Source organism: Salvelinus fontinalis, chromosome 25 (assembly GCF_029448725.1).
Source record: "Salvelinus fontinalis isolate EN_2023a chromosome 25, ASM2944872v1, whole genome shotgun sequence".
Classification (NCBI taxonomy): Eukaryota; Metazoa; Chordata; class Actinopteri; order Salmoniformes; family Salmonidae; genus Salvelinus; species Salvelinus fontinalis.
In genome coordinates this window covers 24,320,035-24,345,349 of record NC_074689.1, presented here as the reverse complement: position 1 = coordinate 24,345,349, position 25,315 = coordinate 24,320,035, and the positions used below count along the sequence as shown (strand labels likewise).

At 43.0% G+C, this 25,315-nt stretch overlaps 1 protein-coding gene across 1 annotated transcript in view; it reads left to right on the top strand.

The window, feature by feature from the left end:
- Nucleotides 1–18,227: 18,227 nt before the first annotated feature.
- Nucleotides 18,228–25,315, top strand: part of LOC129823006 (collagen alpha-1(XVIII) chain-like) — a 131,276-nt gene continuing 124,188 nt past the window's right edge. The window contains exons 1-2 of the mRNA XM_055881659.1: nt 18,228–19,197; nt 19,297–19,373. Coding sequence (XP_055737634.1) covers nt 19,187–19,197; nt 19,297–19,373 — 88 coding nt within the window. The 5' untranslated portion in view covers nt 18,228–19,186. The remainder of the gene's footprint in view (nt 19,198–19,296; nt 19,374–25,315) is intronic.

Genomic DNA, 25,315 nt, shown 5'->3' with positions numbered 1-25,315 from the left:
ATAGAGAGGTCAACATAGGGAGGCCCCTATATAGGGAGGTTCAACGTAGGGAGACCCCTATATAGAGAGGTTCAACGTGGGGAGGCCCCTATAGAGAGGTTCAACGTAGGGAGGCCCCTATAGAGAGGTTCAACGTAGGGAGACCCCTATAGAGAGAGGTTCAACGTAGAGAGGCCCCTATAGGGAGGTTTAACGTAGGGAGGCCCCTATAGGGAGGTTTAACGTAGGGAGGCCCCTATAGGGAGGTTTAATGTAGGGAGGCCCCTATATAGAGAGGTTCAACGTAGGGAGGCCCCTATATAGAGAGGTTCAACGTACAGAGGCCCCTATAGGGAGGTTTAACGTAGGGAGGCCCCTATAGGGAGGTTTAACGTAGGGAGGCCCCTATAGGGAGGTTTAACGTAGGGAGGCCCCTATAGGGAGGTTTAACGTAGGGCGGCCCCTATATAGAGAGGTTCAACGTAGGGAGGCCCCTATATAGAGAGGTTCAACGTGGGGAGACCCCTATATAGAGAGGTTCAACGTATGAAGGCCCCTATATAGAGGTTCAACGTGGGGAGGCCACTATATAGAGAGGTTCAACATGGGGAGACCCCTATATAGAGAGGTTCAACGTAGGGAGACCCCTATATAGAGAGGTTCAACGTAGGGAGGCCCCTATAGGGAGGCCCCTGTAGGGAGGTTTAACGTAGGGAGGCCCCTATGTAGAGAGGTTCGACGTAGGGAGGCCCCTATATAGAGAGAGGTTCAACGTAGGGAGGCCCCTATATAGAGAGGTTTGACGTAGAGAGGCCTCTATATAGAGAGAGGTTCAACGTAGGGAGGCCCCTATATAGAGAGGTTCAACGTGGGGAGACCCCTATATAGGGAGGTTCAACGTAGGGAGGCCCCTATAGGGAGGCCCCTGTAGAGAGGTTCAACGTAGGGAGGCCCCTATATAGAGAGGTTCGACGTAGAGAGGCCTCTATATAGAGAGAGGTTCAACGTGGGGAGGCCCCTATAGGGAGGTTCAACGTAGGGAGGCCCCTATATAGGGAGGTTCAACGTAGGGAGAACCCTATAGAGAAGTTCAACGTAGGGAGGCCCCTATATAGAGAGGTTCAACGTGGAGAGGCCCCTATATAGAGAGGTTCGACGTAGAGAGGCCTCTATATAGAGAGAGGTTCAACGTGGGGAGGCCCCTATAGGGACGTTCAACGTGGGGAGGCCCCTATAGGGACGTTCAACGTAGGGAGGCCCCTATATAGGGAGGTTCAACGTAGGGAGGCCCCTATAGAGAAGTTCAACGTAGGGAGGCCCCTATATAGAGAGGTTCAACGTAGGGAGGCCCCTATAGAGAAGTTCAACGTAGGGAGGCCCCTATATAGGGAGGTTCAACGTGGGGAGGCCCCTATAGGGAGGTTCAACGTAGGGAGGCCCCTATAGGAAGGTTCAACGTGGAGAGGCCCCTATATAGAGGTTCAATGTAGGGAGACCCCTATATATAGAGGTTCAACGTAGGGAGGCCCCTATAGAGAGAGGTTCAACGTATGAAGGCCCCAATATAGAGGTTCAATGTAGGGAGGCCACTATATAGAGAGGTTCAACATGGGGAGACCCCTATATAGAGAGGTTCAACGTAGGGAGACCCCTATATAGAGAGGTTCAACGTGGGGAGGCCCCTATATAGAGAGGTTCAACGTAGGGAGGCCCCTATATAGAGGTTATTCTACAACCTGTTCAGTAATAGTTTTCCACACTGGGAACAATGGAAAGACCACCTGTGTTGCTCTATCAGTATTACAGGGAGCCTACATTAGTTTTTTCAGCTGGCCCTGCGTTTCCTGTTAACTCCCAAAGGTGGAGTAGAAAGACACAAGGAGACTGGCAGGCAGTCTAGCTAGCCCACGTTGTCCACGTTTCAATTAGTAACAGACCGTTTTGTATTCGCTTCAGGAGGAACAGGTCAAAGTACAAGGATAATAAGAAAAGCAGATGGACACATTTGTTCCAACTTCTCAGTGATATGGTTTCAATTATTTATTTATAGCAAAGAGGTGATTTGGAATCCGCCATGGGCTGAAGAAGCCATCCAGATGTCAGCTCTTTCACTTTGTCCCGAGTAACTCAAGCCAGACGTCATCCTCCGATGTCATACATTTATTGTCATTGATGAGTGTTGATAGATTTCCCTATGGATCTAAATGGACCTGTATGCCTGGCTAGACACAGTATTTAGCTACTGTTACTGCTGTTACTACTGTTACTACTGTTACTGCTGTTTCTACTGTTACTGCTGTTTCTACTGTTACTGCTGTTACTGCTGTTACTGCTGTTACTGCTGTTACTACTGTTACTACTGTTACTACTGTTACTACTGTTACTACTGTTACTACTGTTACTACTGTTACTACTGTTACTACTGTTACTACTGTTACTGCAGTTACTGCTGTTACTGCTGTTACTACTGTTACTGCTGTTACTGCTGTTACTGCTGTTACTACTGTTACTACTGTTACTACTGTTACTACTGTTACTACTGTTACTACTGTTACTACTGTTACTACTGTTACTGCTGTTACTGCTGTTACTACTGTTACTACTGTTACTACTGTTACTACTGTTACTACTGTTACTGATGTTACTGATGTTACTACTGTTACTACTACTGTTACTACTGTTACTACTACTGTTACTACTGTTACTGCTGTTACTACTGTTACTGCTGTTACTGCTGTTTCTACTGTTACTGCTGTTACTGCTGTTACTAATGTTACTGCTGTTACTAATGTTACTGCTGTTACTACTGCTGTTACTACTGTTACTAATGTTACTGATGTTACTACTGTTACTGCTGTTACTACTGTTACTACTGTTACTACTGTTACTACTGTTACTGATGTTACTACTGTTACTGCTGTTACTACTGTTACTGATGTTACTGATGTTACTACTACTGTTACTACTGTTACTACTGTTACTACTACTGTTACTACTGTTACTGCTGTTACTACTGTTACTGCTGTTACTGCTGTTACTGCTGTTTCTACTGTTACTAATGTTACTGCTGTTACTGCTGTTACTAATGTTACTGCTGTTACTACTGCTGTTACTACTGTTACTAATGTTACTGATGTTACTACTGTTACTACTGTTACTGCTGTTACTACTGTTACTACTGTTACTACTGTTACTACTGTTCCTACTGTTACTGCTGTTACTACTGCTGTTACTACTGTTACTAATGTTACTGATGTTACTGATGTTACTACTGTTACTGCTGTTACTACTGTTACTACTGTTACTACTGTTCCTACTGTTACTGATGTTACTACTGTTACTACTGTTCCTACTGTTACTGATGTTACTACTGTTACTGATGTTACTACTGTTACTACTGTTACTACTGTTACTGATGTTACTACTGTTACTACTGTTACTGATGTTACTACTGTTACTACTGTTACTACTACTGTTACTACTGTTACTGCTGTTACTACTGTTACTGCTGTTACTGCTGTTTCTACTGTTACTGCTGTTACTACTGTTACTAATGTTACTGCTGTTACTAATGTTACTAATGTTACTGCTGTTACTACTGTTACTACTGCTGTTACTACTGCTGTTACTACTGCTGTTACTGCTGTTACTACTGTTACTACTGCTGTTACTACTGCTGTTACTGCTGTTACTGCTGTTACTACTGTTACTACTGTTACTGCTGTTTCTACTGTTTCTACTGTTTCTACTGTTTCTGCTGTTACTGCTGTTACTGATGTTTCTGCTGTTACTGCTGTTACTGCTTTTGAATCGTGTGTTTTCTCTGTTCTGTGGCTGTTTATCAATTACATTCCTTATCCCTCTGTCAAACATCTATGTGTGTGAAGGTCTAGCTCCCTCTGTCAAACATCTATGTGTGTGAAGGTCTAGCTCCCTCTGTCAAACATCTATGTGTGTGAAGGTCTAGCTCCCTCTGCCACCTTGCCTGGGGTCAGGTTAACGTACGTGTGTCCCTCCCTGCTGTGGCCTTTAAAAAGGAGGAGAGTGATGTGTAATATGAGGTGTGTGTGTGTGTGTGTTCAGGGTCCCTGGTGTTCACCAGAGGGGGGAGGGTGCACCAGACCAGGCAGCTTACTGTAGATCCATTGACCCCTGATGGGAGCCACACCAGGCAGCTTACTGTAGATCCACTGACAAGGCAGCTTAGATCCAAATCAAATGTTATTTATTTGTTCCATGCGCCGAGTACAACAGGTGTTACCGTAAAATGCTTACTTACAAGCCCTTAACTAGGTATCTTCGCTAGACAGACAAAGAGAGAGAGGAAGAACATTTGAAAGAAATTTTGAAAGTGAGAGCGAGAGAGAGCGGTGGGGAGATAGTGGAAGACAGAGGGAGAGAAACGGAAAAAGCAGCAGTGCAAATTTCCTTTAGACTTGAGCATTTCAACAACCCTTCTCTTCCAACTTGTTAGGAAATCACATGTACCTATCGGGGAAGGATGGCCAGCCACACAGGAGGGTGATTTTCATGAAGGAGGAGAAGGATGGCCAGCCACACAGGAGTGTGATTTTCATGAAGGAGGAGAAGGATGGCCAGCCACACAGGAGGGTGATTTTCATGAAGGAGGAGAAGGATGGCCAGCCACACAGGAGGGTGATTTTCATGAAGGAGGAGAAGGATGGCCAGCCACACAGGAGGGTGATTTTCATGAAGGAGGAGAAGGATGGCCAACCACACAGGAGGGTGATTTTCATGAAGGAGGAGAAGGATGGCCAGCCACACAGGAGGGTGATTTTCATGAAGGAGGAGAAGGATGGCCAGCCACACAGGAGGGTGATTTTCATGAATGAGGAGAAGGATGGCCATGCTGACCGAGATGCATAATGTCCATTTCGAAGGTGAAGCGCGTGATTGCCAAAATCAACCTACCCTTCATCTGGCGTGGGATTGTCAAGGATGTGGACAGCTGGCCAGAAGTTTGAGAGAGTGACGGCTGTGGCGCCAGGAGTTAAAGCCCGTCAAAGTTGTTTCACCATGATCAGTAAGTGTGATAAGTTGTTTCACCATGATCAGTAAGTGTGATAAGTTGTTTCACCATGATTGGTAAGTGTGATAAGTTGTTTCACCATGATCGGTAAGTGTGATACGTTGTTTCACCATGATCAGTAAGTGTGATAAGTTGTTTCACCATGATCAGTAAGTGTGATACGTTGTTTCACCATGATCGGTAAGTGTGATAAGTTGTTTTGTAATGGTTGCTTTTTTTGACCACAGCAGTAAAGGAAGAGAATTTGCTTAACTCTAAATTCCCTTCTGTAACCCATTTTAAAAAGGTTGCATGGAACCCCCAAAACATATTTAAAAAATGTTTTTACACCCTTTTTCTTCTCAATTTTGATCTTGTCTCATCGCTGCAACTCCCCAACGGGCTCGGGACAGGCGTGTCATGCGTTCTCAGAAACTTGACCCGCCAAACCGCGGGTCATATTAGTGTTGTTGGTTGTCTATTAGTGTTGTTGGTTGTCTAGTGTTGTTGGTTGTTTATTAGTGTTGTTGTTTGTCTATTAGTGTTGTTGTTGGTTGTTTATTACTGTTGTTGTTGGTTGTTTATTAGTGTTGTTGTTGGTTGTTTATTAGTGTTGTTGTTTGTCTATTAGTGTTGCTGGTTGTCTATTAATGTTGTTGGTTGTCTAGTGTTGTTGGTTGTTTATTAGTGTTGTTGGTTGTTTATTAGTGTTGTTGGTTGTCTATTAGTGTTGTTGGTTGTCTATTAGTGTTGTTGGTTGTCTATTAGTGTTGTTGTTTGTCTATTAGTGTTGTATAGCAACGGACGCTATTAGTTTATCGAATCCAATAGTGACGCGGGGGGGGGGGGGGGGGCACTTTAGCTGGGGACATTACTTGGCATGACAGGCCCCATTGGGAATTTAGCCAGGACACCAGGGTTAAGACTGTAAAACCCCTAGTCCTGAGATAAATGACGATTATGGTCCGCAGAGATGTGGCGAGTCTCATTGTATTTCAAAAACTTCTCTTTCGACAGTTCTAATCTGATTAAGGATTGGTTCTCTGTGCCGTTGTCATGATTGACCCTACTCACTTCACACAGGCTGCGTTTTGTGTCATGATGGTGAAAAACATTCCAGGATGATTCCCAAGCAATTGACATGAAACACTACTTTGGCTTGTAGTGTAAATATTTGGTAGATTGCTTTCTCCATGACTGTTTAGATTACAGTTACTAAATTTAAACTTTGATTTCAACATGCCAACTTTGGTTGCACCGCACATGGTCTGCACTGCACATGGTCCCCACTGTTGTTGAAGTACCACGCGTTTCTGCCTCAATGGCTTTTGACTTGGTAGCACTTTTTCCCATGTTCCATATGTTACAGAAACACCTTCCGCAGGTGGGAACAGACTCTGGACTCTTTTTTTAACAGGAGAACAGAGCTGGTGGGGAGTTAAAGTACCCATAGCACCAGTTAACATCTGCAGTGGTGTTTGTTTGCCAGATTGTGCCTTTTTATGAGGGGCGACGTGCTCGTTGCTAAATGGGCCCATATGTGTTCCATGTCAAACAACAGCAGCTACGGTTGTGGTTTTTTAATCAGTGAAAGAGAGCGGCAAGCCAACGTTGGGCCCAGGGACAACCACAGGGCTCCTGTGAAAACAAACTCAAGTTGGAAAAATCACAGACCTGGCAACCGAGAGCTGGACAGTACTGGACTTGGAGGACTGATACCAGTTTCTCTCTGAGTGCTATGTATGTACTTATTTTACTTCAGGGAACAGTCAGGACTAGAGTTACATCTTCAGTCACTGTTTGGCAAGAGATGTCTTATCTATCCATCCTACTCTCACATACACAGTTGAAGTCGGAAGTCTACAAATACCTTAGCCAAATATATTTAAACTCAGTTTTTCACAATTCCTGACATTTAATCCTAGTAAAAATTCCCTGTCTTATGTCAGTTAAGATCACCACTTTATTTTAAGAATGTGAAATGTCAGAATAGTAGTAGAGACAAAGATTTATTTCAGCTTTTATTTCTTTCATCACATTCCCAGTGGGTCAGAAGTTTACATACACTCAATTAGTATTTGGTAGCATTGCCTTTAAATTGTTTAACTTGGGTCAAACGTTTCAGGAAGCCTTCCACAAGCTTCCCACAATAAGTTGGGTGAATTTTTAGCCCATTCCTCCTGACAAAGCTGGTGTATCTGAGTCAAGTTTGTAGGCCTCCTTGCTCTCACAGGCTTTTTCAGTTTTGCCCACACATTTTCTATAGGATTGAGGTCAGGGCTTTGTGATGGCCACTCCAATACCTTGACTTTGTTGTCTTTAAGCCATTTTGCCACAACTTTGGAAATATGCTTGGGGTCATTGTCCATTTGGAAGACCCATTTGCGACCAAGCTTTAACTTCCTGACTGATGTCTTGAGATGTTGCTTCAATATATCCACATAATTTTACTCCCTCGTGATGCCATCTATTTTGTGAAGTGCAGCAGTCCCTCCTGCAGCAAAGCACCCCCACAACATGATGCTGCCACCCCCGTGCTTCACAGTTGGGATGGTGTTTTTCAGCTTGCAAGCATTCCCCTTTTTCCTTCAAACATAACAATGGTCATTATGGCCAAACAGTTATATTTTTGTTTCATCAGACTAGAGGACATTTCTCCAAAAAGTACAATCTTTGTCCCCATGTGCAGTTTGGCTTTTTTTCTGATGGTTTTTGAGCAGTGGCTTCTTCCTTGCTGAGTGGCCTTTCAGGAAATGTCGATATAGGACTCGTTTTACTGTGGATATAGATACTTTTGTACCTGTTTCCTCCAGCATCTTCGCAAAGTCCTTTGCTGCTGTTCTGGGATTGATTTGCACTTTTCGCACCAAAGTACGTTCATCTTTAGGATACAGAACACGTCTCCTTCCTGAGCGGTATGACAGCTGCATGGTCCCATGGTGTTTATACTTGCGTACTATTGTTTGTACAGATGAACGTGGTACCTTCAGGCGTTTGGAAATTGCTCCCAAGGATGAACCAGACTTGTGGAGGTCCACCATTTTTTTCGGAGGTCTTGGCTGATTTCTTTTGATTTTCCCATGATGTCAAGCAAAGATGCACTGAGTTTGAAGGTAGGCCTTTAAATACATCCACAGGTACACCTCCAATTGACTCAAATTATATCAATAAGCCTATCAGAAGCTTCTAAAGCCATAACATCATTTTGTGGAATTTTCCAAGCTGTTTAAAGGCACAGTCAACTTACTGTATGTAAACTTCTGACCCACTGGAATTGGGATACAGTGAATTATAAGGGAAATAATCTGTCTGTAAACAATTGTTGGAACAATTTCTTGTGTCATGCACAAAGTAGATGTCCTAACCGACTTGCCAAAACTATAGTTTGTTAACAAGAAATTTGTGGAGTGGTTGAATAAGGAGTTTTAATGACTCCAACCTAAGTGTATGTAAACTTCTAACTTCAACTGTATATGGACCCTTAGGGGTTCTGTCCTGGCTAGCGCAATGGCGACGTTGCCATTCATCAACATATAAAACCAACTCTCCCTCCATGGACATGAAACCTAATGTTATGTTATGACGGGCTTATGTTGTCAGAATTGTGCCTCCTGGTTGACTTGTTCCATATCCTGTATTCTGAGCTCTTCATTCAGTATGGATGTGTAATGGGGTCAGACCTGGGGGCAGAGAGGGGGTCAGAGATGTGGTCACCGGGGAGGAGATGTGGTTACCGGGGAAGAGATGTGGTTACCGGGGAAGAGATGTGGTTACCGGGCAAAGTAGAGGTCATCCATCCACATCGCCATGACAATATCCTCGCCCCCGTTTCTTTTCCGAATGTACCACATAGGTGGTGGGCAGACCATGTGTATTTAAGTATCTGGTATTTAAAATACTTTTGAGTATTTGAATGGTTATTTGTAAAAACCAAATAGTCTGCCAAATTGTATTTGACAGTATGTTCAAATACTATTTTCAAATACCTGGGATAAATGCATGGGAGTGTATTTGAGTCAGTGTAATTGAGTTTTTCTAATACTTTCCAAGTGTACTTCCAAAACATCAACATATTAACCTACGTGTCTTTTTAAAATAAAATCTATCTGAATACTTACTTTGAATGTATGTGAAAGTAATATAGATATTAGAAATGGTTTTTGATCCCAGGACTGGTGGTAGGGAAGCAGGATTGGACCATCTCTTTTTTTGTTCTGTGGACCTTTGCTGTTAAATGTTAGAACCTTTGGGAGAGTGCCAAACCCCTATTGTTTTTGTACATTTTTGGGGTATTTTACCCCATTTTTCACCCCACTTTTCGATCTTTTCTCTACGCTGCAGCTCCCCAATGGGCTTGGGAGAGGCGAAGGCGGAGTCATGCGTTCTCCGAAATATGACCCGCCTAACCTCGCTCCTTAAACCCGGAAGCCAGCCGCACCATTGTGCCGGAGGAAACACGGTTCACCTGTGAAAGGGTGTCGGCTCCGTCAAGCCCAAGTGTTGTTGTTCACTAGTTTACTCCAATTGGGGGAGGGGTGGTAGGGTTAGAAAGTAAAAAAGGAAGATTATTATCTTTTTTAAAGGTGTGTCCGAAATACATCTATGGAGGATTGGAAATGATGCAGACAGTTACATTGATGGAAACTCAGATCTATCAGCAATATTAAAGCTGATCCTCCCCTTAAAAAGGGTTTATAATTATTGAATAAACAAATTTGTGCCCCTGTGTGAAAAAGTAATTGCCCCCTTACACTCAATAACTGGTTGTGCCTCCTTTAGCTGAAATTACTCCAACCTAACACTTCCTGTAGTTGTTGATCAGTCTCTCACGTTGCTGTGGAGGAATTTTGGCCCACTCTCCCATGCAGAACTGATTTAACTCAGCGACATCTGTGGGTTATGCGAGCATGATGTCGCTGAGTTAAAGCAGTCTGGACTGCTTGTTTCAGGTCTTGACACATCTCAATCGGGTTTACATCTGGACTTTGATTAGGCCATTCCGAAACTTTAAATGTGTTGCTTTTCAGCTATTCTAACACGCACACAAAAAATGAGGGGTTCAACGAGGGTTCTTCTAAGATCCTCAAAGTTCTTTGAAGAACCTAAGGGTTCTTGGAACTGAAAATGGCCTCCAAAAGGTTCTTCCAAGAACCCCATAGGAGGTGGGGTTCACCGAGGAGCCTCCTTAGTTGGTGGGGGTTCTTGCAGGAACCTAACTGCCCAACTGAAACGTTTGAATTTGAAAAGACAGCAAGTGCAGCCACTTAAAATGTAAAGATCTCAATTTAAGGTAAGTCCCTTGTATGATCTAAATTGATATTGTTTTATAATGATATATTGTGTTATTTTTATGCATATTATTACTATTATTAATAATAACAGGGGGGAGGGTAGTTCAAAAACTAACCCCAAAACGTTATTCGAGGATCGATTAAAATGAGTTCTTTGAAGAACTTATAGGTGTTCCCCCACAGTTTCAGTTTGAAGAACCCGTAAAGGATACTCAAGGAACTTTTTATTTTTAGAGTGTAGACTTGCTTGTGTGTTTTGGATCATTGTCTATAAACGCAACATGTAAAGTGTTGGTCCTATTTTTTTTATGAGCTGAAATAAAAGATCCCAGAAATATGTGTGGGTTTTGTTGCCTCAGGACCTGGATGACTTGCCATCCTTGAACGAATCATGAATCTTGCTGTGTATCAGAGAATTCTAAAGGAGAATGTCAGGCCCTTTATCTAATATTAGGTTTTGGTTGAAGATCTGATAACTTTCATTGTAAAGAATATTTGCAAAAATAGAGAAAATCACAGTACTGTGTTATATTTTTGATGTCAACTTGGCATAGAACTGTGGAGGTCATCAGTGTTTCCCGAGTCAACGTCAATGAAACAGGAGGCCTTTTGGTAGGCCGTCATTGTAAATAAGAAATTGTTCTTAACTGTCTTGCCCAGTTAAATAAAAGTTAAATAAAACAAATAAAAAAACAGGACTTGGTCATAGCTTGGCCTACTAGGTTACAGTATAACAGAAGTGATTCAGTGCTGGGTCTGCCCATACTCATTTAAGATTTTTGTACAAGACATGCTTGGAAATCCTCAAATCCCAAAACAGTGTGTTATTTAAATAAATAAAATATATATTTGGCGTCATTCTACACCAGTGCTGATCTTATATCTGCATGTTACCCTTGAGCTGAGACTGGAATTCCAAAGATGCCCTTGCTCAGCGCTTACACATTCTCTATTCTTTTGGCTGCCATTTTGAATAAAATCAAGGTCACGGTCTAGTTCAGGGAGGAGGTGAGCTAAGAGAGACTGTATGTTACCCCCCTGCCTCCCTTCCTGCAGAAAGTCATCTAAGCCTTTGGAGGAACCCCTTCACCCCCGTCCCACCTTAACTGGCTGCTCACACACGAGTCAGAACAATAACAAACCCTGGACTCCAGAGATAAAAGAGAAGTGTTCAACGTGCTCTGGGGTTGAGGGGGTCCTGTGGAATGCCTGACCTGACAGGTGATGTAGAGGGCTTTCAGATGAGTTGGAACACCTGTATTTAAGCCTTGAATTAAAGTAGGGGTAATGAAGGCTAATATAACACCTGTATTTAGGCCTTAAAGTAGGGGTAATGAAGGCTAATATAACACCTGTATTTAGGCCTTAAAGTAGGGGTAATGAAGGCTAATATAACACCTGTATTTAGGCCTTAAAGTAGGGGTAATGAAGGCTAATATAACACCTGTATTTAGGCCTTAAAGTAGGGGTAATGAAGGCTAATATAACACCTGTATTTAGGCCTTAAAGTAGGGGTAATGAAGGCTAATATAACACCTGTATTTAGGCCTTAAAGTAGGGGTAATGAAGGCTAATATAACACCTGTATTTAGGCCTTAAAGTAGGGGTAATGAAGGCTAATATAACACCTGTATTTAGGCCTTAAAGTAGGGGTAATGAAGGCTAATATAACACCTGTATTTAGGCCTTAAAGTAGGGGTAATGAAGGCTAATATAACACCTGTATTTAGGCCTTGAATTAAAGTAGGGGTAATGAAGGCTAATATAACACCTGTATTTAGGCCTTAAAGTAGGGATAATGAAGGCTAATATAACGCCTGTATTTAGGCCTTAAATTAGGGATAATGTATTTAGGCCTTAAATTAGGGATAATGTATTTAGGCCTTGAAGAGAAGTGGGGATAATGGAGACTAATATGGGTCTGACACACTTGTTGAATGGTGGTTAAGGAGGGGCATTTAAACACAATGAAACATCGCCTAGCGTTGTGTGTGTGTGTGAGGAGTAGAGTAATATACCTAATAGACTTGCCTAGTTAAATAAAGGTCAAATAAAAGAAACAAGCAGTTTGTGCTTAAATGCATTGTAGGTCATCGTCCTCTTAGACAGACCAGCTGACAAACTTTAAGCAACGTTCTATCACAACTTAGTTAGCTGTTGAAAATTCTACTCTCCCGTGGTTTTCTGGGACAGCTTTGTCCTCGTTCGTCCGGTGTCTTCAAGATTATAGTCATCTACAGTCATCCCTCCTTGGCACCGGGAGAGCATCCAGTTAGCCTTGTCCTCTGCTCCTAGTTCAGCTGCATTAAAAAGTGTTGGTGTGAGGTGAAAGATCACCCATCTGATCCAAGACCAGGCATTACATAAGGATGGATGTCAAAGGGTGTTGGGTGTGCCACTTGAGAAGAGCCTTCTAAACTGTTTAAAGTGAATGGGTATTTAACCAATATTCTACCTTTGTTACAATGCTAATAACCCTACTGCAGTGCTGGGTAGTTAATCTGTCTGTAAAAGTCTTTAGTATCAGATCGAAAAAGCAGTTTCATCGTTTTCATGGGTTTCTTGAATATCCTGAACCAGTATCTGGCAGAGTTTGGGGGAAAACATTGAGTTATTTTCTCTGTTTCTATTCTGTTTCTGTTCCTCGCCTAGAAAAGTAGCTTCTGATCCGTAGTCGAACATGAATCACTCAACTGTAGAGAATAAGAGACTGTCTTTGACTTAATTTACGATTCCAGGTATTGTTTCGGAACGGCAAGCAGGGGGAAAATAGTTTGTCCCAAAATAAATGTCTGAAACAGAGGTTTGGATCACACACTGCATCCATCCCCCCAAAAAAAAACACTTCCCTGAAGAGTTGGTCGATTCATCAATCTCAGATCTTTAATCTTTTTTTCGTTTTGAAAATGGATTAAAGTGATAAGGTGCACAAGATATGATGCCGTACTCAAAACTCTTACAAAGTCTCATAGAAATGTGAACAAAATAGACATTGTGGTGTAATTGCAGTCTTTTAAAAGAATGTGCACCACATGACGTATCCAAGGATGAATTATCCAATGGCAGCACATTGTTTTATGATCTTGTTGCCTAAGATACGCGCTTCATCACGTTGTTGCTCGGATACGGAACGATGTCTATTACAATCTTGACATTGTTGAAAAACAGCCTTCGGTTGACAGCAGAAGTCATACATTATATAGCCCTTTATAGAAATGTTGGTAAGATTATACAAATTCAGTCAAAATGACATTAGATAAAGTGTCACTCTCTTTAGAGTCATTCTTACGACTTCTGTTATGAAACATTGTCCATTTACGTTACGTGGAGTAACAGCATTGTAAAGGGAAATGACATGAGTTTAGGTGTGGGGTAACAGCATTGTAAAGGGAAATGACATGAGTTTAGGTGTGGGGTAACAGCATTGTAAAGGGAAATGACATGAGTTTAGGTGTGGAGTAACAGCATTATTAAGGGAAATGACATGAGTTTAGGTGTGGGGTAACAGCATTGTAAAGGGAAATGACATGAGTTTAGGTGTGGGGTAACAGCATTATTAAGGGAAATGACATGAGTTTAGGTGTAGGGAACAGCATTATTAAGGGAAATGACATGAGTTTAGGTGTAGGGAACAGCATTATAAAGGGAAATGACATGAGTTTAGGTGTGGCGTAACATCAGTTTAAGATCCACATTCTGACACGGCCTTCATGTCCATTTTAAGTGTCTTAGACATTGAAACGTAAACGTGTGTTTGGAACACTTTTTCTTCATCTTGAGAATATCACTCAAATGTGACGGTAAAATCTTTAATCGTGTGCAATGGAGGGACGGATTTGTGAGGATAACCCGTGTTAACATATTTTCCTATTGCTCTGAGAAATATCCCAGCCCTGGGGAAGCTCTGTTTCTCCATGTTTACCACTTCTGTTTTCTTAGTGGTGGAATGGAGGCAAGGACAGCGAAGGTATGTGTCAGCATATGGGCATAACTTAAAGGGCGATTCTGCCCTCTTTTCAACCTCATATTCATTATATTCAGCACCAAACCAGTGTTTACATTCAGTATCTGGAAATGGTATGTTTACATGTTCTGCGGTTAAACAGATCAGAAAGCTTCTACATGCTTCTCTGTGACATCACAGGGATAGTATTCAAAGTAAAAAGTGATTTTCAAAACCTGCATATAAAGAACCTGGTATTAAGCTGGAGATAATGAACATGTATATGTGGTGCCCTTTAATTCTTGGGCCACGGTGCACTCTCCCTTGAAGAGTTCATGTCCACCCCGTGACTGGAATGAATGAAACATCAGTTATCATCAAGTGGGACTTCAGCAAACACCTCTGCTCCCAGAGCTGGCTGTTGATTGACTGCCCCTTCCAAGGTGTGTGTGTGTGTGTGTGTGTGTGTGTGTGTGTGTCTATACATACATGCAGAGGTCCACGTGTGTGGGGGGGGCATTGGACAAGGGTTGGCTTGATCGTGGAGGGGCGTTAAGCGTGGCCGTCTGCTCCCCTCCAGTTGGGCCTGGTTGACCACACACAGCTGTGGAGGCGAGGCCAGGTTGAACGAACAGTATCTGGCTGCCACTCCTCACTCCTCCCCTGACTCCCATTCCATTGTGTCAAGAAGCCTCTCTCCCTCCCTCTATATCTCTCTCTCCCTCCTATCTCTCTCTCACTCTCACTCACTCCACTCAGAGGCCAGAACTCCGCCCAGAGAGGCCAGAACTCCGCCCAGAGAGGCCAGAACTCCGCCCAGAGAGGCCAGAACTCCGCCCAGAGAGGCCAGAACTCCGCCCAGAGAGGCCAAAACTCCGCCCAGAGAGGCCAGAACTCCGCCCAGAGAGACCAGAACTCCGCCCAGAGAGACCAGAACTCCACCCAGATTCACAAAACCTTTTTCTTCTTAACTGCCATCTTTTCCTTAATTATAGACTGATGAAGAAAGTTAGCAAATTTGTTATTCCTCAATAAAGTTATTGGAAATGTTCTTAAGGTTTTTCCTATTCTTCCTAAGAAAAAAATATAAGAAGGAATGTGATGCTTGAAAATAATGCTTCAGGATTTCTTCTTGGAGATGTAGTTAACTGTAGGACAGCTAAACCCTCGTCGTGTGACAACTGGATCCTTTTGTAACCATGGACGTTTTCTAGCGCCACAGACACGGTTGGCCAACGGACATTTAAATACAGCAAGAAAACGAATTGAACACACATTATCTAGCTAGCTAGTAATTCACAATATATTACAATATTATAGAAGTGTTAAATAGATAGTGTTAGCCAAGTTCTTCTTTGCAAATTGACACGCTTATTTAGTTAACGTCGATAGCTATGTTGGCTAATGTCGTTACGTGTTAGCTAGCTACTAGTAGGATGGTGTATCAATACACCCAGTCACTACGAAGATACAGGCGTCCTTCCTAACTCAGTTGCTGGAGAGGAATAAAACCGCTCAGGGATTTCATTATGAGGCAAATGATGATTTTAAAACAGGTACAGAGTTTAATGGCTGTGATGGGACAAATCTGAGGATGGATCAACAACATTGTTGTTACTCCACAATACTAACCTAAATGACAATGTGAAAAGAAGGAAGACTGTACGGAGTAAAACATATTCCAAAACATGCATCCTCTTTGCAATAAGGCACTGAAGTAAAACTGCAAAAAAATGGCGCAATTTTTTAAACTTTATATCCTGAATACAAAGCGTTATATTTGGAGCAAATCCAACACATCACATCACTGAGTACCACTCTTCATATTTTCAAGCATGGTGATGGCTGCATCATGTTATGGGTATGCTTGTTATCGGTAAGGACTAGGGAGTTTTTTAGGATGAAAACAAACAGAATAGAGCTCAGCACAGGCAAAAACCCTAGAGGAAAACCTGGTTCAGTCTGCTTTCCAACAGACACTGTGAGGCAAATTCATCTTTCATCAGTACAATAACTGGATGGGTGAGAGAAAACAAATATTGAATCCATGTTGAATTCAGGCTGTAACACAACAAAATGTGGAATAATTAAAGGGGTATGAATACTTTCTGAAGGCACTGTAGGCTAATCATGAATTATACTTGCAAGCCACTACCAGTAGCATATATGCACCCTTGTCCCTGCAGAGAATAACTATATTTCGAATGAATTTATGGCACAAGACAACATGTTATTTAGCAAACAGCCATAGTAAATATTCAGGATAGTCAATATGAATCCCGGATGTGAAGAAAAGCCTATGGTTGAGTGTTCCCCATGAATAGCCTCGAGAGTCTATGCGTGAAATTAGCATTCACGATAAATCCAACCAGATCTGAAGCTGAAGTGAATTATATGATATATTAACGTGGAATGACTGCTAACCACAGCAGCATATCTTAGATGTCATTTATCAAGCTCTCTTCTCTTGGGTGTAAACATGCAGCAATAAATTGTGGCAAATGCTAAATGCTTGTAGGCTGGGATCAGAGGTTTTAAAGACAGCTGGATAGCACCGGGTCATTGGTCGTGGCCGCAGCGAGAGGGCCCTGTGTGTGTGTGTGTGTGTGTGTGTGTGTGTGTGTGTGTGTGTGTGTGTGTGTGTGTGTGTGTGTGTGTGTGTGTGTGTGTGTGTGTGTACCTGCAGAGGTCCACGTGTGTGGGGGGGCATTGGACAAGGGTTGGCTTGGTCGTGGAGGGGCGTTAAGCGTGGCCGTCTGCTCCCCTCCAGTTGGGCCTGGTTGACCACACACAGCTGTGGAGGCGAGGCCAGGTTGAATGAACAGTATCTGGCTGCCACTCCTCACTCCTCCCCTGACTCCCATTCCATTGTGTCTAGAAGCCTCTCTCCTCCCTCTATATCTCTCTCTCCTTTATGTCTCTCTCTCTCTCCTTCCCTCGCTCTGCCCTCTCTCTCACTCTCCCTCTCTCCCCCCAGAGGGGGCAGCACTCCACTCAGAGAGACCAGAACTCCGCCCAGAGAGACCAGAACTCCGCCCAGAGAGACCAGAACTCCGCCCAGAGAGACCAGAACTCCGCCCAGAGAGACCAGAACTCCGCCCAGAGAGACCAGAACTAACAAATGCTAAATGCTACCACAAATTGTGCGATGAAAAGTATACGCTGTAGGCTAGGATCAGAGGTTTTAAAGACAGCTGGATAGCTGACAGCACCAGGTTGTTGGTCGTGGCCGCAGCGAGAGGGCCCTGGGTGGAGGCGATGGAGGTGGCCGCGGCGAATCGAGAAATGACCTCTTCTCCTGACAAAGGGATGCCATCGTCTGGGCGTTAAAGAGATGAGCCGAGCACATTTGAAGCCAGTTGGAAAATGGGCCCACTTGCCTAATGGCAATTGTCTCACTTCTCGGGTAAATGCTAGTCGTGGATCAATCACCTGGATGGCATAAGTGTAGTTTGATCGCTGGACCAAGGGACGTGTCCTCTCCCTCAGGGAGGTTTCAGCGTCTGACATGACTTAAACAACATGGAAAGCAGTGGTTGTCAATTGAAAACTGTTGCTGAAAAACAGTAAGTGAGAGAACATGGGTAAGTTGATATATTTATTCCCGTTGGAAAGGTGATAATTGTAAGAGTGAGTCCATAGGCTGAACAGCAAGCGAGAGGAATAAGCATAATTGTGCCGTGCTTATAGGCTATAAGGTAAATAGGTGAATGACATGTCACACATGGCTAAAAGGAAAGAGGATGAAGGAGATTCAATGCTGATGATGATACGTTTGTATTCATTCCCATTATGCCCCCGTAGAATAGGAAACACAAGTGAATTATGTTCTGCTAACTGGATGAAGTTAAACAACCATTGTGATAGCCTCTCCTATCAGTGGTTTGGCCTCAAACAGCATCCCTCATGGCTGTGACTCGTCTGCATCAGTCTGGGCTGTGGACGGGAAGGGAATTTCAGAGCTGTCTTCTTCAAAGGCATCTTCCAGACAGACATCAAGGCTCTTGGGACCTGGATGCTGGATTCCATCTTGACTATACACCCAACAGACTCTAAGGTCGGGCAAGGGGTGCTGGTGGGTATGGACTGTGCCAAAGTCTTTATTGAAGTGCAGACAGTCAACAGCTGTACATTCAAAATAAGTGTGTAGGTTTACAGTATCAGTGAGTTTTTTTTTTTTTACTCAACTCTGTCGCCATGGTTACTGCTTACTGTTGATGGAAGAAGTATTTTTTTTTAAATGTTGAGCTGGCACATACTGCATTTCCAATGGGGATATTCTCTTAAAAAGATACATGTTTTGATGATTACTCTTTTAATAAATACTTTGTTTGGTTATAGCCATATTAGAAGTCAACAGAAGTGTATAAGTAGTAGACAGGTTTCCCACTCAAACCAAAGCCCCATAAACACTGACCTCAACTGGTTTGGTAAAGATGATGTGAATATTCATCACAAAAAAAAAGTAATATCTACAAGTGATAACGGACACTTTTTTTATACAAAAAATGTATGCGTCTGTGCCTGTTGCATATTTTCTCATTTCAAGGCCATATAAGAACCATTTAAAAACAGGAGAAAGATAGGAGAGAGAGCTCACTCCTTAATAGAGAGGAAGGGAAGTTGGTGTGCGTTAATTTGAATCTGGGGTAGTGGTATATGAGGGGAGAGTCCACGAGGAGCGACTGTGAGGAGTCAGATTTCAGTGTTTTAGTCCTGGAGGACTAAAGGAACCGTTGTTTCATTTGGAACTGCGGGCAGTCCAAGGAAACCGAGAGTGAGTGAGTGAGGGGAGATCGAGACATTTTAAAGAGAGTGAGTGAGTGAGGGGAGATCGAGACATTTTAAAGAGAGTGAGTGAGTGAAGGATAGAGCGGTGCTCCAACTCTTACCACTATCACATTGGAACAAGAGGACTTTTGTGTGGACTTACCTAGACTGAAGATGACTTCCTGGTAAATTCATGCATATTTTACGCGTATTGAAAGTGTTTTGACAAAACCAACATTTTTTTATTCAGCTAAATTCTTAACTTTTCCCCCCTTTATCATCAGCCTCTCCCTGTGGTCCGTTGGAATACACCTCACGCTGTGGTACTGCCAACTGTCGACTGCATATCGCCTTCTGGACGGTATGTCGCGCTCATCATATTTCTTTCTGTTCTCTCTCATTTGGCTCAAGTGGTTTGCTATTGTGTAACCGTGAGAAAGTATTGCCTAGCAAATATGCATCCATTTATTTATTCATTCATCCATCCATTCATTCATGTTTTCCCTAATAGTTTGATGAAGTCACATAGTCTGTGCATGTTTAGTGATACGATTTAGTGATACCGCATATCGTATTCTAAAATTCCTTGGTGCAATTCCTTTGCATAAAGTTGAACTTTTTTGCACATTGGTCCTGTGCCAATAATTATATTATTATTATGAAACTGAGTGATGGGCCCATAAACGCTTTCTTTGTGGGTCTAGTGTTGGGATTTAAGAATGTTTATAAATATGATTACTTTTTAAGTCATACAGACTGATGCATGAAACTGCTGAGTTGGATGAACGTTGTGGGTGTAAATACGCAGCGCATGTCTTTGACACCATCAACAACCAAGCGTAAAACCAAGCAATGCCATTATTATTTGCGTAACGTGTAATTCTGGTAAAGCTTTATCTCATATCTTGACAGTGCGACACTTCACAAAATGCGCAGCCAGAACATGTCCATAGTGTGGAACAAATTGGGGAGCTTAAACTGATGCGCTTGCTGTGCGCTCTGTGTCTACCGAGACATTTCAATGACCTGTCACCACGGCTCCGTGATTAATGGTTTTGCTACAGAGCAAAGTAACGCATGTTGTGAGCGAACCAGGCTAATGCATTGGCCTCTGAAAGCAATTGACACAGACAGACTAGTGTTGCAGTGTAATCATGGACGCAGACGGGTCATTTTCAGATGGCTAAATGTTTTTTATGACGGAGCGCATAAACTACCTGTTGCATCAGTAGCTAACCAATTGAGTTTGGGCTCTATCACTATACATTTCCGCATATAACCATCCAGTAGAAAGCATTGAATTTAGAATTGTATAGGACAGTTGGGACTGATTCTGTGCCATGGCCAAACAAAATGATACACTTTCAAATGGTGTTGGGGTGTGCCTCGTGTGTGTGTGCGCGCGCATGCTAACATGTATGCGTCTGTCTAATGACAGGTCCCTGACTTGGCTTAAACTTCAACTCAAGGTCAGGTCAATGCATGGGTTGATATGAGGCCTTTTCATTTTATTTTAATGTTATATATACGGCTCGTCATGTTAAAGGACCATGTGCAGACCGACATCAGTAGAAACGCATGCAGAATGCCGTTTTGACCAGCTCTGGAGATCATATACACTGAGTGTACAAAACATTATGAACACCTGCTCTTTCCATGACATAGACTGACCAGATGAATCCAGGTGAAAGCTATGATCCCTTATTGATGTCACTTCAATCAGTGTAGATGAATGGGTGGAGACAGGTTAAGGAATCGTTTTTAAGACGAGACATAGATTGTATACAATACCGTTCAAAAGTTTGGGGTCACTTAGAAATGTCCTTGTTTTTGAAAGAAAAGCAATTTTTTGGACCATTAAAATAACATCAAATTGATCAGAAATACAGTGTAGACATTTTTTATTGAATATCTACATAGGCGTACAGAGGCCCATTATCAGCAACCATCACTCCTGTGTTCCAATGGCACGTTGTGTTAGCTAATCCAAGTTTCTCATTTTAAAAGGCTAATTGATCATTAGAAAACTCTTTGAAATTATGGTAGCACAGCTGAAAACTGTTATACTGATTAAAGAAGCAATAAAACTGACATTCTTTAGACTAGTTGAGTATCTGTTGCATCAGCATTTGTGGGTTTGATTACAGGCTCAAAATGGCCAGAAACTAAGTACTTTCTTCTGAAACTCATCAGTCTATTCTTGTTCTCAGAAATGAAGGCTATTCCATGCGAGAAATTGCCAAGAAACTGAAGATCTCGTACAACGCTGTGTACTACTCCCTTCACAGAACAGTGCAAACTGGCTCTAACCAGAATAGAAAGAATCAAATCAAATCAAATGTTATTTGTCCCATACACATGGTTAGCAGATGTTAATGCAAGTGTAACGAAATGCTTGTGCTTCTAGTTCCGACAATGCAGTAATAACCAACGAGTAATCTAACCTAACAATTCCACAATTACTACCTTATACACACAAGTGTAAAGGGATAAAGAATATGTACATAAAGATATATGAATGAGTGATGGTACAGAACGGCATAGGCAAGATGCAGTAGATGGTATCGAGTACAGTATATACATATGAGATGAGTAATGTAGGATATGTAAACATAAAAGTGCATAGTTTAAAGTGGCTAGTGATACATGTATTACATAAAGATGGCAAGATGCAGTAGATGATATAGAGTACAGTATATACATATACATTATATTAAGTGGCATTGTTTAAAGTGGCTAGTGATACATTTTTGATCAATTTCCATCAATTTCCATTATTAAAGTGAGCTGGAGTTGAGTCAGTATGTTGGCAGCAGCCACTCGATGTTAGTGGTGGCTGTTTAACAGTCTGATGGTCTTGAGATAGAAGCTGTTTTTCAGTCTCTCGGTCCCTGCTTGGATGCACCTGTACTGATCTCGCCTTCTGGATGATAGCGTGGTGAACAGGCAGTGGCTCGGGGGGTTGTTGTCCTTGATGATCTTTATGGCCTTCCTGTGACATCGGGTGGTGTAGGTGCCCTGGAGGGCAGGTAGTTTGCCCCCAGTGATGCGTTGTGCAGACCTCACTACCCTCTGGAGAGCCTTATGGTTGCTGGCGGAGCAGTTGCCGTACCAGGCGGTGATACAGCCCAACAGGATGCTCTCGATTGTGCATCTATAGAAGTTTGTGAGTGCTTTTGGTGACAAGACAAATTTCTTCAGCCTCCTGAGGTTGAAGAGGCGCTGCTGCGCCTTCTTCACAACGCTGTCTGTGTGGGTGGACCGATTCAGTTTGTCCGTGATGTGTACGCCGAGGAACTTAAAACTTACTACCCTCTCCACTACTGTCCCGTCGATGTGGATAGGGGGGTGCTCCCTCTGCTGTTTCCTGAAGTCCACAATCATCTCCTTTGTTTTGTTGATGTTGAGTGTGAGGTTATTTTCCTGACACCACACTCCGAGGGCCCTCACCTCCTCCCTGTAGGCCGTCTCGTCGTTGTTGGTAATCAGCCTACCACTGTAGTGTCGTCCGCAAACTTGATGATTGAGTTGGAGGCGTGCATGGCCACGCAGTCGTGGGTGAACAGGGAGTACAGGAGAGGGCTCAGAACGCACCCTTGTGGGGCCCCAGTGTTGAGGATCAGCGGGGTGGAGATGTTGTTACCTACCCTCACCACCTGGGGGCGGCCCGTCAGGAAGTCCAGTACCCAGTTGCACAGGGCGGGGTCGAGACACAGGGTCTCGAGCTTGATGATGAGTTTGGAGGGTACTATGGTGTTAAATGCTGAGCAGTAGTCAATGAACAGCATTTTCACATAGGTATTCCTCTTGTCCAGATGGGTTAGGGCAGTGTGCAGTGTGGTTGCGATTGCGTCGTCTGTGGACCTATTGGGGCGGTAAGTAAATTGGAGTGGGTCTAGGGTGTCAGGTAGGGTGGAGGTGATATGGTCCTTGACTAGTGTCTCAAAGCACTTCATGATGACGGAAGTGTGTGCTACGGGGCGGTAGTCGTTTATTTTTATTTTTTTATTTTTTTCACCTTTATTTAACCAGGTAGGCAAATTGAGAACACGTTCTCATTTACAATTGCGACCTGGCCAAGATAAAGCAAAGCAGTTCGACACATACAACAACACATAGTTACACATGGAGTAAAACAAACATACAGTCAATAATACAGTGAAAAATAAGTCTATATACAATATGAGCAAGTGAGGTGAGATAAGGGAGGTAAAGGCAAACAAAATATATATATAAATAAATAAAAATATAAAAAGGCCATGGTGGCGAAGTAAATACAATATAGCAAGTAAAAAAAAGTAAAGAAAAGTAGAGATAGTAGAGATAGAAAAAAGTAGAGATAGAAATAATGGGGTGCAAAGGAGCAAAATAAATAAATAAATAAATAAATACAGTAGGTAAAGAGGTAGTTGTTTGGGCTAAATTATAGATGGGCTATGTACAGGTGCAGTAATCTATGAGCTGCTCTGACAGCTGGTGCTTAAAGCTAGCGAGGGAGATAAGTGTTTCCAGTTTCAGAGATTTTTGTAGTTCGTTCCAGTCATTGGCAGCAGAGAACTGGAAGGAGAGGCGGCCAAAGGAAGAATTGGTTTTGGGGGAGACCAGAGAGATATACCTGCTGGAGCGCGTTCTACAGGTAGGTGCTGCTATGGTGACCAGCGAGCTGAGATAAGGGGGGACTTTACCTAGTAGGGTCTTGTAGATGACCTGGAGCCAGTGGGTTTGACGACGAGTATGAAGCAAGGGCCAGCCAACGAGAGTGTACAGCTCAGTTTAGCTCAGTTACCTTAGCTTTCTTGGGAACAGGAACAATGATGGCCCTCTTGAAGCATGTGGGAACAGCAGACTGGGATAAGGATTGATTGAATATGTCCATAAACACACCAGCCAGCTGGTCTGCGCATGCTCTGAGGACGCGGCTGGGGATGCCATCTGGGCCTGCAGCCTTGCGAGGGTTAACACGTTTAAATGTTTTACTCACGTCGGCTGCAGTGAAGGAGAGTCCGCAGGTTTTGGTAGCGGGCCATGTCAGTGGCACTGTATTGTCCTCAAAGCGAGCAAAGTCTGTCTGGGAGCAAGACATCCTGGTCCGCGACGGGGCTGGTTTTCTTTTTGTAATCCGTGATTGACTGTAGACCCTGCCACATACCTCTTGTGTCTGAGCCGTTGAATTGCAACTCTACTTTGTCTCTATACTGACGCTTAGCTTGTTTGATTGCCTTGCGGAGGGAATAGCTACACTGTTTGTATTCGGTCATGTTTCCGATCACCTTGCCCTGGTTAAAAGCAGTGGTTCGCGCTTTCAGTTTCGCGCGAATGCTGCCATCAATCCACGGTTTCTGGTTGGGAATGTTTTAATAGTTGTTGTGTGTATGACATCGCCGATGCACTTTCTAATGACCTCGCTCACCGAATCAGCGTATTCGTCAATGTTGTTGTTGGACGCAATGCGGAACATATCCCAATCCAATCCAGCTACAATGAAGGCAGCCTCAGGATATATGGTTTCCTGTTTACATAGAGTCAAAGAAGAGTGGGAGGCCCCTGTGCACAACTGAGCAAGAGGACAAGTACATTAGAGTGTCTAGTTTGAGAAACAGATGCCTCATAAGTCCTTAACTGGCAGCTTCATAAAATAGTACCCGCAAAACACCAGGCTCAACAGTGAAGAGGCGACTCCGGGATGCTGGTCTTCTAGGCAGAGTTGCAAAGAAAAAGCCATATCTCAGACTGGCCAATAAAAAGAAAAGATTAAGATGGGCAAACGAACACAGACACTGGTCAGAGGAATTCTGCCAAGAAGGCCAGCATCCCGGAGTCGCCTTTTCACTGTTGACGGATTTTTTGCGGGTACTATTTAATGAAGCGCCTTTAGTTGTTTTCACCTGACATTTGACATTTTCCTCGACTGTATTTGTTATGGATCACGGCGCAGGGAATGTCAGCTGTTCGGTTTGTGGCCGTGCCATTAGTCATAAGCTGCTCGAAGATGATTCACTTTTTTCGGATAAAAACATTGTCCCGTGTGCGCTGCGTTTGCCAGACAAGACCATAAGGGACAAATATTTCCAGGCAGTAAATACTTGAACAAACAAAGCTGTCGCCTAGAAAAGGTGCCATCTGTGTGTGTTTGTTGAAATCGAGCTGGTATTACCCATTTTTGAGTTTTGTGCTGTAGCCTACCCAACACCTATACTTTTTAACTATCTCTTCTTCCCTGAAGTATAGTTGTGTTTACACAGGCATCCCGAATCTGATCTCTTTTTCTTCCTAATTGGTCTTTTGACCAATCAGATCAGCTCT